Genomic DNA, 11,595 nt, shown 5'->3' on the forward strand with positions numbered 1-11,595 from the left:
AGTGCTGGGAATTGAACCCAGGTCCTCAGCTATTCACCTGTCAGCCATCACTCTGTCATCACCACGCCCGACTGTGGATCTATGAGTGCAGGGCACTGTAGTGACTAAGCCTTCTCCTTGCCCTGTGCTTTGTATTTCATTGCATCTTTTTATTTCCTCTGTTGTTGGAGGACCTTTAATATTAAAAAACAAACACATAGAAGCTACCAGTTGGCCTAGCAATTTCAGATGAGAATTATGCTTTAGAAGTAGGCCTAAGATGGTCTTTACAATGAATATGAGTGATGAAGTAATTATGTTGGCATGTTGGTAGATATAGTCTAGTTAAGGTTAACTGTTAGTACAATATAAATTTAAATTTTAGAATTGTTTTAAGTTAATAACTGTAGATGTTGCTGGGATCATTTGAGGCCATGGTGTGAGTGACTACCCTCATGTCAACACCAAGGGTTGGTGATGTCATGTGCTCTTGAGGGTTGAAGACAGACAGCTCATGAGCCTCCCGTGCTGTGTGCCCGCTTTCTCAGAGATCAGCTTTTCTCTTGTTCTGAAGTCTGAGCTCAATGTGAATGTACTTAACGGGGATGGGGGTAGCAGTTTTTAAAGTAGAGTATCTTTTTAAAATATTTCTCCTTGTTTTGTTTTGTTTTTTTTGTTTTTGTTTTTCTTTTTTTGTTTGTTTTTTGTTTTGTTTGTTTGTTTGTGTGTTTTTTTGTTTCTGCCTTTTCGAGACAGGTTTCTCTGTGTAGCCCTGGCTGTCCTGGAACTCACTCTCTAGGCCAGGCTGGCCTCAAACTCAGAAATCCGCCTGTCTCTGCCTCCCAAGTGCTGGGATTAAAGGCGTGCGCCACCACTACCTGGCAAATATTTTCTCCTTAATTGTTTTTAAATTTGTGTGTGTCTCTCTCGCTCTCTCTCTCCCTCCCCCCTCTCATGCACATAATGGATGTATGTGGAGGTCAGAACACAACTTGTGGAGCTTCTTTCACTTTTAAGTGTGTTCTGAAGGTCAAAGGTGAAGGTTTCCAGGTTTGTGAGGCAAGTGTCTTTACTCATCGAGCCACTTGACTGACCACAGTTGGTTCTTTTTATGGAATAAACTTTCCTGGCTTCCCACTTCTCACAGTGAGGAAATGAGGCTGTTGACCTCCTATGAGGAGTGATAGCGTTGGTGTTCTGATTGACACACAGTATGTAGAGGTTTATGGTGACAGCTGTGGCCTCAACTGTGTTCTTCCCAGTCTCAGGAGTTTTTTGCTCTGGTGATTTTCTGGATGTAGGTCTCCCATGGGAGAGCCCAGTTTGTGCAGTGCTGACAAGTACCAGTAGAACCATGAGGATGGGGAACTGTGGCTTTCCATTAACTGACAGTCCTGAGTGCTGGAGTGCACCGTCAGCCCAGCCTATGCTAAATGCCACCTAGTAGTTCCAGGTTCTGACCCTTGCTGCTATAGTGTGCGGGTGACAGAGACTAGAGAAGGAGAGTGTGTGTGTGTGTGTGTGTGTGTGTGTGTGTGTGTGTGTGTGTGTGCGCGCTGATGGATGGTGCCCTGTGTGTTGTTTGATGTCCTAATCCATTCTTTCCCTGGTCCACTACTTTTGTATCTCAGGGATCTCGTGTGAATCCTGGTAACCAGACACTATGCTGTACCAGGTTTTTAAAGGGTCTGTCTCAGAATAGCCCAAGCAGAATGAAGCTCATTACAGGTTATGGTTTTAATATTACAGATGGTAAACTTTTTCCTTTTTTTGCTGTGTAATTAAAAAAAAAAAAAAAAACCCAACCACCCCTTAGGGTCCTGTCCAGAAGTTGGTTCTTGGGCTGGACACAGCAGGCTTCACAACTGACTGGCCTGTTTTTGCAGTGATTTGAGTAATGGTGCAGATGGGATGCTGGCTACGAGCTCCAATGGGTCTCAGTACAGCGGCTCTAGGGTCGAGACCCCTGTGTCCTACGTTGGGGAGGATGATGACGACGACGATGACTTTAATGAGAACGACGAGGAGGATTGATCAGTCAACCCGTAGACCCCTCTCCCCTTCGAATCAGCTTCAGGAAATACATGTATAGAGAAAAGAAACTTAACGTGGGGCTTTCTGTTCTTTTTGGCCTACTCCCAAGAAGATACCTGCGAGTTCTGGAGTTAGATGTGCAGCTCCAAGTAAGGAGTGTGCAGTTTGAGCCTAGCTGCAGATGTGTGGTGAAGCCAGCGTGCTAATGCAGAGCCTCTATCTACCTTTTAGGATTTTATGGTTTCTCTCTCTTTTCTCTTTCTTCTTTCTTTCCTTTACTTTTTGAATTTGAAGCTTATTTTGCCCCTCAACAGTTGCTGCTGGGTTTGCTGAGAAAACTGTACTGCACCCACACCAGTGACAATGACAAAGTGCTGCCCTGCCTCCGATGTCCAGCACCCAGGTGGTGGACAGCCAGGCTTTAGGATGAATTTTTCCATTTGTTAAATCATGCAGTGTCCAAAGAACCAAGCCAGTAACAAAGCTCTACTTGTTAAACACGAGCGCCATAAGTCTTATTAGGACTATCTCTCCTTAAATTATATTGACTGTTGTAATTCCATCAAGTCTGTCCACCTTCTCTCTTTTGCAGCAGCAAATTGAAAAGTAGATTTTCTTGTTTGTTTGTTTTGTTTTTGTTTGGAAGTTTACTGCCACGCTGGTGCAGCTATGGAAATTGTCTAGAAAGTTTGCTTATGGTAAATTTGCCTGATTTCTTACAGGCTACGTTTGGAAACTTTTTATTATATAGTTGTTTACATACTTATAAGTCTATCATTTAAAGACGTGTACTGAAACAAATGTTGTATTTGTTTCATAAGCATCTTCCTGTAATCTATTATAAAGTTGAAATTAAACATAGAGAATGTTTTAACAGTTTTTTAACTCAAAATTTGTCAATCATTTTTAATAGTTCTTTTTTTATAAAAAGAAAAAGGAGTTTAGGGACAGGCAATAGTCTTCTTAAACGTATTCACAGAACCCGCTAACTGCACATTGCCCTAGCTGCCTGTTCTAAAACGATGGTCTTTTTATTGAAACACAAATAAACTTTTCTGTAATATTTTATGAAATATAAAGAGACTTTAATTGTTTGACTTGTTTAACTAAGCACTGTTAGTTTTTATTAATAAAACGCGCATGGGCATTTTAAACAAGCTCTGTGTTTCTGTAACTCAGGACTGAACTCCATAATTAATCTGGATTGCCCTAAGTTGAAAGGTGGATGCCGGCCCAGGAGCAGAGTTCTTGTATGTCTAATGGTCCCTGCACTGCTGGTCATGACTGGACAGAACGTGGGAAAGGAGGGTGAAGTGGGAGTGGGATCATAAGTGCCCAAGTATACAAGCTGGCTCTTTGACTTTTTCCCTCTAGCCTGAAAGTTGAGGCACACTTTCTAGGTTTGGCTTCAGGAAAGCTATAACACTGAGCATGCTGGAAAAATGAGTGGGTAGACCAGTAGTCTCTTTGCTCCTCGATAGCTGTACTGGTAGAATCTGCCAGACATAACTACTTAGGGACTGTTTGAGATAGGTACCTGACACTGGAGCTGTGCTGTGGCTTCAACGTCATTAGATTTCTAGGAATTTAAGGGTTGGCATCTTTCCTACCCCTCCCCTCCATTTTTCACTTCCCCTTTGGGAATCCAGACACTGAAAACTCAGACATTAAAAAAATGGCCTTCGGCCGGGCAGTGGTGGTGTACGCCTTTAATCCCAGCACTTGGGAGGCAGAGGCAGGCGGATTTCTGAGTTCGAGGCCAGCCTAGTCTACAGAGTGAGTTCCAGGATAGCCAGGCCTATACAGAAAAACCTGTCTCAGGGGGAAAAAAAAAGGCCTTCAATTTGGGAAGGTTACTGGGCATGTCCAAGGAAAGGCGCAGAACGACTTAAAAGGACCTTTAGATGCCGTTTCAGGCTGGTCCATCCAAATGCAGACAGCATGCAACTGTCATAGTAGGGACAGCATGCCATTTTAGGCTGGTCCGTCCAAATGCAGATAGCATGCAACTATCATAATAGGGACAGCAATGAACTTGGGGAAATAGAATTCACTTTTCTGACCACTGTGAGCAGATTTAAATGTCCTGTCTTCAGCAGAGGACATGAAGAGGTAAGTCAGCAGACACTCCTGAGAATGATCACTTACATCCTGCACAACATCGTAAACCTCAGATGCTCAAAGAACTGAGGGGAGGTGAGTGCCCAGAACATGGTGGAACATGGGTCACAAAACATGGAAGCAGCAGTAAAGAGGAAACTTCAGTCAGAAGGCCTGGGCAGAAGTGGATGGAAAGAATAGACACAGATGGCGTCACACCTAACTGGCAAAGTGACAACAGTTCCCGAGCCTGAGGAACAGGAGGAGACACCCACATTCACAGAGGAGAAAGAGCAGACGGTGTGGAAAGATAGCTGAAGAGTCAACCACACTTGAGGAAAAGCCACCTGACTACCAATCTACGAAACAAGCTCCGAGTGAACAAGGCTATGTCCTTGGCACATTTTTCACTAGGCTTCTGAAAGTTACTGTTGAAAGCACAAGAGGGAAATGTAGCATGTGTGCACTTAGCATCCAGAGTTGGCATCTGTGGGACCACCAGACAATAAGCCCAGACCTTGAGAACACCAGAGGGTGAAAGGGGGTCCTCCATCAGGAATCCTGCCAGGATGCTATTGAAGAGAGTCCTTTAAAACTGATGGGGATGGTAAAGTGTAGCTCTTCACAGTGGATGGCTTCTGCTGGGATGGGAGCGTGTGGGGGAAAAACATAGTTACTGGGAGTTTGACTATGCTCCAATGAGTATATGGGCAACACGAACTAGATTTGGTGTGTTTTATGAAAAGCTCGTGGGCTCGGTGCATCGCACGAAATTCCCAGATAATACTGTACAGGTGGGGAAGAACCCTGTTAGGCAGGCGAGACGCCTCAGACTACAGTGTACTTGCGTGAGCTTGGCTACCTGAGTTCAATCCCTGGGATCCATGTAGGGAACTGATAGGAGTTGTCCTCTGACCACGTGTGTCTCCCCCATTACGTCTACATGTATAATACATTTTAAAGACTTTAAGAACTGATTTTCAATTTCATATACTAGGCTAGAGTTAAGAACGTGCTTCAATTTGGATTCCCTCTCCTAAGGGAAAAAAAAACATTTAAAGGAAAGAAATGAAATCATCCCCAAATCAAAGACAAGGGGATTCGTCCCCTCTCTGTCTGCTCTGGCAGTCAGTGCTCACGGCAGTCCATCAGGTTGAGAAGACTGAGCAGTGGCCAGAAACCAAAGTGAAGGGCACAGACCTCTGTAAACAACAACAAAAGGTCAGTCGTATTACAGCTTTGCTGACTCTGCAGTTTGTTTCCTTCGTAGTTTAAAAGAAAGGAGCAGTTCCTGTGCATGCAGTGGGGTAACTCATGCCCGCAGACTGACCTCCACCGCATCAACTAATCTGACCATCTCTGATAAGGAAAACAAAGTTTACAAAATTCAGCACATTTCTGGTAGTCTGCAAATGAGGAATAGAAAGAAAAAAAAAACAAGGTCATAAATGAACAGCCACTAAGCATGATGCCCGGTACTGAGAACAGGATGTTGGGGCACTGATGTCCACATAGTACTAGAAATTCTAGACAGGAAGTTAGATAGTAAGAAAGACATCCACATTTGATAAGTAAAATGATCTCCTTTGGTAGATACAATCTTACATATTAGTAATCCAAAGGGATCCAGAAAATACTTCTAGGAATAATAAGGAATCGGGGTGCAATGTGCATTGATGACTTTTGTGTAGCTATCAGGGTTCTCGAGAGGAACCAGACCCCTAGAATGAGCGTAAAGGAACAACCAGACTGACTCACAAGGAGGACTGGGTAGTCAGTCCCCACCAGGGGCTGCCTGTGCTGGGACAGGCTAGGTGCCTTGGCAGCACCCCTCCGGTCCTGGAGGATATATACAAGTAAAGTAAGCTGGATTGATGGAGTGTACGTAAAGAGCTCAAAGGGGACCAGAGATGATGACTGAGCAGATAGGTGCCCTGGCTGCTCTTGCAGAGGACCCAGGATTGATTCCCAGCACCCATGTGCTAACCGCAGTTCCAGGGGATCTCATACCTTCTGAGTTCCACATGGTACACAGACGTGTGCAGGCAAAACACATAAAGTAAAATAATACAAAAATCAATTAAGGATAAGATGGATCCAAGGCGTAGCTATGAAACGAGAAAACAAGGGAAGACTTTATTTGAATTTCAGTCATTTTTTTTTATGACACCAAAGATGTGAAATGAGAAATAACATTGTAAGCCTTGGGTGGGGGTGGGGTGTTGCTTACTGTGCATTGAAAGTCACTAGCAACAGAAAAATGCTAACCCATGTGTATTCATGACTTCTCTCATCACTGGGATAAAACACCTGACAGAGTAACTTGAAGAAGAAAGGGCTAAGTTTTGCCCATAGTTTGTGAGGGGGACAGTTCATTATAGTGGTGAAGGCCTGGCCGAGAGAGCACGAGACAGCTGGCTACCTCATCTGATCAGAAAGCAGAGATGGCTGCTAGTGCTTAGTTGGATTCCTCTTATATAGGCCTGGATGCCGGCCCATGGGGTGCTCTCACTGACATTTAGGGGGAATCTTCTGTGTTCAGTTAAGCCTTTCTGGAAACATCTTTATAGATACCACAAGTATATCCATAGCGATTCTAAGTGTATTCAAGCTGGCAGTGAGATCAGTCACCACGCCATAGAATGAAAGAGATACCTTACAAACTCTGACTGAGAATTATTATGTAGCATGGAGAGAACTCTTAAAACCAAACAAGAGCAAGCAACGTGCCTGGTGAAGAGAGGGCGAGGCCATGATTGGATGCCTCTCCATGAAGGTTGGCAGTGGTTTGAGAGCATGAACGTAAGAATCAAGGAATGGAAGTTAGAACCACAAAGAGATGCCACAGCACTGCCCAGATGACGACTTGTGAGAGCAGAAAATACGGGAACTGACAAGTTGCTATGGCTTGGGTCTGTAATGGCTGCTAACAGCTTTTGCCTGGGTGTTGTGGCTGTCTTTTTGTTTGTTTTTGTTTTAAGATAGGGTCTCCTGTGTCCCAGGGAGCTTGTTACATAGCCCTGCCGTAATATTGTGGCCCTACCAGACACCTCTTAGGCAATGGGTGAGCCTGGTCAGAGTCCACGACTGTGAATCAAAGTGAACCTTTGTTCTTTACTGAGTGACTTATCTCAGGCATGTGCTATATAGCACCACACAGCTGACTAACACACACTTGTCAGGATATGAGAAATCCAATTTCTACTGGTAGGGATGGGAAATGGAGTCACCTCAGTGGGAACACAGGAGGGCTAGCCCTGAAAGAATTAAAACCAAGAATTCGGTGTATGTGCAAAGCTGTGAAAGCAGGTCTTGAAGACGGAGTTGTACACACATGATCTAAGCACCATTCGTCACCAATAAAACGAAAGTAAAACAACCCAAGTGACACTGGTTACATGAAGGACAGGTGTAGTCTACACACACAGCAAGACTGTAAGTCTTGACTGTAAAGGGAATTCAGACACAGGGTGAAACCTGAGTCTCAGCATCAGCCAGTCAGAAAAAAATACTGTGTGGTTCCACTCACAGGAGGTACCCAAAGTTAGATTCCCAGAAACAGAAGGTGCCTGGTGAATAAGGTGTCTGCGAGGAGATGGGGACAATGAGTGTCAGCTGTGAACAAGCAAATGCCTCTGGCTGCCCTAAAAAGTCAAGCTGGCAAATGTTATGTGGGAAGGCCTGCCAGGCATGAAAGGGCTGGATAGTTCTGTCTTCTTGACACCAGCTAGAGTCATCTGAAAGGAGGGAATCCCAACTGAGACTCCGTAAGACTCTGTAGGCAAACTTGTAGGGCATCTTTTTAAATTGATGTGGGAGGACTCTGCCCACATGTGGGTGTGGTCCTTGGCTAGTGGTCCTAGGTTCTGTAAGAAAGCAGGCTGAGCAAACCATGAGGAACAAGCCAGTAAGCAGCACCCTCCATGGTCTCTGCATCAGCTCCTGCCTCCAGGTTCCTGCCCTGTTTGAGTTCCTGTCCTGAGTTCCTTCAGTGATGGACTACAATGTGGAAAAGCCAGGGAAACCCTTTTCATCCCAAGCTGCTTTTGGTCATGGTGTTTCATCACAGCAATAGTAGCCCTAAGACGAGTTGATATCAGGAGTGGGGTTTTGTTGTGACAGACCTGATGGTATTATTTTGGGGAGGATTATGTTAGGAGTTGTCTAGAAAAGCCATTAAGTGTTGAGAGCTCAGTGAGCTGTTCTGTGGAAGCTTGGAAGATGAGATTGTTGAGAGCAGTGCAGAGGATGGAGGCCTGGCTTGTGAAGTTTCAGAGGAAGGAAAAACTCCATCGCCCAGAATCGGGTTCTGGTCAGCTGGGACTGAAGAATTAGCATGATTAACAAGAGACCAGAACTAATGACGTAAAAACCCATGCTTTCCTGGGACAATAGATGCTGTCATCTGGAGCTGAGAAATTAGTGGTGACTGAGGAGAGTCGGGGGTGGGGGTACACTTTTAATCCCAGCACTTGGGAGGCAGAGGCAGGCAGATCACTGAGCTGGAGGCTAGCCTGCTCTACAGAGTGAGTTGCAGGACAGTCAGGGCTACACAGAGAAACCCCATCTTGAAAAATTAAGAGACAGAGACAGAGAGTGCAGAATCCTTGAGGTGGAATCTGGGAAGTATGCCTTCAGAGTCTGCACACAGAAGCTGTGCTCCAAGGCTGACCATCGTGGCCGGTTCTGCTGGCAGCTGAACTTGGTAGTGTAACAGTTATCCAGGTGGTACTGGGTTTGAAGGCATGAAAGTATCATGAAAAGCAGCTGAGGCTTAGCACTGTGAGAAGCCAGGATGGGCGGGCCACTGGAGAAGGTGCAGCCTCCATAGTAGTTGAAACCCCAGGACTGAAGGGGTCGTACAGAGAAGCTGAGGCTTGGCACCATGAAGAGTGCCCAGGAGAGGCTGTTGGTGAGAGTGCAGCCCAGAAGGCCCCATTGTGGAGATGCCAGCACTGTGAAATGACCACCAAGAATAGTCAGCCAGAGCCCAGAAGACAAGATTTGTGTGATGCAAAGGGCAGAGCAGAAGTGACCCCAGTCCTTTGGAGGAGCCCACAAGATTGTGAGCGGATCCCAGACATTGGACACTGTTATTCGCACTGCTGGAGTTTTGTTGTGCTTTGATATGACTGTGACAGTGCCCTGGCTCTTCCCTCTTGAATTAAGGATTTATTTAACTTAATTTTGATTTTTACAAGGACCCACGGTTAAGAGATTTTGAACTTTTAAAAGAGATTTGGGACTGGATATTTTAAAGGGACTGGACTTTTAATGTGTTTGAATATATAAAGACTGTTAGGATTTTAAAGTTCTTTATGTTTTTTAGTGTGAGATCTTAGGAAGAATAAGAGAAGAAAGGTTGTGGCTTTACAGTGATGTGTTTGTGTGTCAAGCTGACAAGAGGTCGGCTGTGCTGGCTAGTCTACAGGACACCAGCTAGAGTCACCTGAGAGGAGGGAGCCTCAGTTGAGGAAATGCCTCTATAAGACTGGGCTGTAGGCAAACCTCTAGGGTATTTTCTTAATTAGTGATTGGTATGGGAGTTATCCCTAGGATCTATAAGAAAGCAGGCTAAGCAAACCAGGAGGAGCAAGCCAGTAAGCAGCATCCCTCCATGGCCTCTGCATCAGCTCCTGCCTCCAGGGTCCTGCCCTGTGTGAGCTCCTGTCCTGACTTCCTTCAGTGATGAACAGTAACCCTGAAGTGTAAGCGTAATAAACCTTTCCTAGTGGAAGTGAAAATGACCCTTTCCCCCAATTCTTGTGTTACTTTAAAATGTTCAACGGTGTGTGGAACACGAAAAGGGCACACGGGGTAGTCTGTGTAGATACATGTGTAGGTCTTACGCCCTAGGAAGCTCTGTACCTGGTTACACTGCGTGTGTGTGTGTGTGTGTGTGTGTGTGTGTGTGTGTGCGCGCGCGCACGCGCGCGCGCTGTGTGCATCTGTCCTCCTGAGCTGTGTGTGTGTGCACGCGCTGTGTGCATCTGTCCTCCTGAGCTGTGTGTGTGTGCGCGCGCGCGCTGTGTGCATCTGTCCTCCTGAGCTGTGTGTGTGTGCGCACGCGCGCGCTGTGTGCATCTGTCCTCCTGAGCTGTGTGTGTGTGTGTGTGCGCGCGCGCGCTGTGTGCATCTGTCCTCCTGAGCTGTGTCTCTCTTGGCTGGGAGAAGACAAATGCACTCTCTTGCTCTTTGACTTCGTGGAAAGGAGGCAATATGAAGTGTGGACATTTTTTAAGGAAAGGGCCTGAGACCTTGGAGGCTGAGAGACAGGAGGTGGCAAAAGGGTAGGTCTGTGGGCAAAGTGGCAGGTTGTGTGGGCCCCTCCAAGCACCCCTGCACCTTACTCCATCTCTGAGATGCCTCACCCCAGTGGCTGAGCTGCCAAAGACTCTTGTATTGTGATTGGAATCACAGAAAGGTTTTAAACAAAGAAGTGTTCGTTCGGTTCTTAGTAAAAATGTCCCCTGGGGTCAAGAAAGACGTGGCTTTTTCACACAGAATAAGAATAACTTTAATATAGTTTGTTTTGATGACATAGGGACTGTGGTCTCAGAAGCACAAACTGGAGATGTGTCATGCCGGGGTGACCAGTGTTACTGTGATGTGGACCCATAGTTCATATTGAAGTGCAAGACAGACAAATGATCACAGGACAGAAATTCGGACAGATGGGCTGTCCCTTAGTGGTAGCCGGACTCTGGGTTCCCGTGTTAACCCCACAGCTACGATAGGATTGCAAACATGTGAGGGTTCAGTAGAAAGCTGGTGATGCTCAGGGAGTGCTGGGCAGGAGCACTTCCTGGTGTCAGCTCTGAACCATATTTGAAGTGGCCATGCATGCTGGCCAGCAGAGGCCATGCGGTCAGGAAGAGCGGTCCATCTGTGTCTACGCATCTGAGGGGTGGACCACTCCAGCTTCTTACTTCTGTATTGTAAGTTTGAACTCCACCTTCCCTTCATAGGGATCATGGGGATTGTCGAAGGTCACGTGGTCTGCCAGGATCTTGCACATGATGAGGACTTGCGTGTTCTTGGGGACATTGAGGAGCTTGGCTGCCACTAGAGGGTTGCTGTAGTGGGGCTGAAGTGGAAGCACAGGGGGATGAGATGCTTGGAGACAAGGCTAACTGAAGACAGGAGGGGCTGTGGGGCAGGCAAAAAGGACTCCTCTGTGTGTCTGTCCTGGGGTCAGGTCTGTCTGGCCCAAAGGAGCCTTTAGATCAGAGCTTCTGCCACAGAGCGGCTAGGAGCACCAACTCTTGGGACTCCAGAGAGCAAACAGCACGTGGAGAGAGAGGAATCACTTTGGAGGGATTCTCAGCTGCTGGAGGATGTGGGAGAGCCTGAGCCCTCAGGGAATCAGGCTGAGAACCATGACTTTTTTTGGGGGGGGGGCGAATTTTTGGGTGGATATGAGAAGTGTTCAGGACTGGCTAAGACATGCCTTTCTTTTGTTCATCTTCTTTGTTTTTCTTT

General features: G+C 46.1%; 2 protein-coding genes across 12 annotated transcripts in view; one reads left to right on the plus strand and one right to left on the minus strand.

The window, feature by feature from the left end:
- Tfdp1 (transcription factor Dp-1) overlaps positions 1–3,167 on the plus strand; it is a 40,324-nt gene extending 37,157 nt beyond the window's left edge. For all 10 annotated transcript variants that reach the window (XM_031339125.1, XM_031339127.1, XM_031339133.1 and 7 more), the window contains one exon: positions 1,866–3,167. In XM_031339125.1, coding sequence (XP_031194985.1) covers positions 1,866–2,013 — 148 coding nt within the window. In that variant the 3' untranslated portion in view covers positions 2,014–3,167. The remainder of the gene's footprint in view (positions 1–1,865) is intronic.
- Positions 3,168–10,609: 7,442 nt separating this feature from the next.
- Atp4b (ATPase H+/K+ transporting subunit beta) overlaps positions 10,610–11,595 on the minus strand; it is a 9,211-nt gene continuing 8,225 nt past the window's right edge. The window contains exon 7 of one of the 2 annotated variants that reach the window (XM_031342575.1): positions 10,610–11,200. In XM_031342575.1, the coding sequence (XP_031198435.1) occupies positions 11,039–11,200 (162 nt within the window). In that variant the 3' untranslated portion in view covers positions 10,610–11,038. The remainder of the gene's footprint in view (positions 11,201–11,595) is intronic. The other variant, XM_031342576.1, reaches the window with a different exon arrangement.

The sequence above is a fragment of the Mastomys coucha genome, unplaced genomic scaffold, assembly GCF_008632895.1.
Source record: "Mastomys coucha isolate ucsf_1 unplaced genomic scaffold, UCSF_Mcou_1 pScaffold22, whole genome shotgun sequence".
Taxonomy (NCBI): Eukaryota; Metazoa; Chordata; class Mammalia; order Rodentia; family Muridae; genus Mastomys; species Mastomys coucha.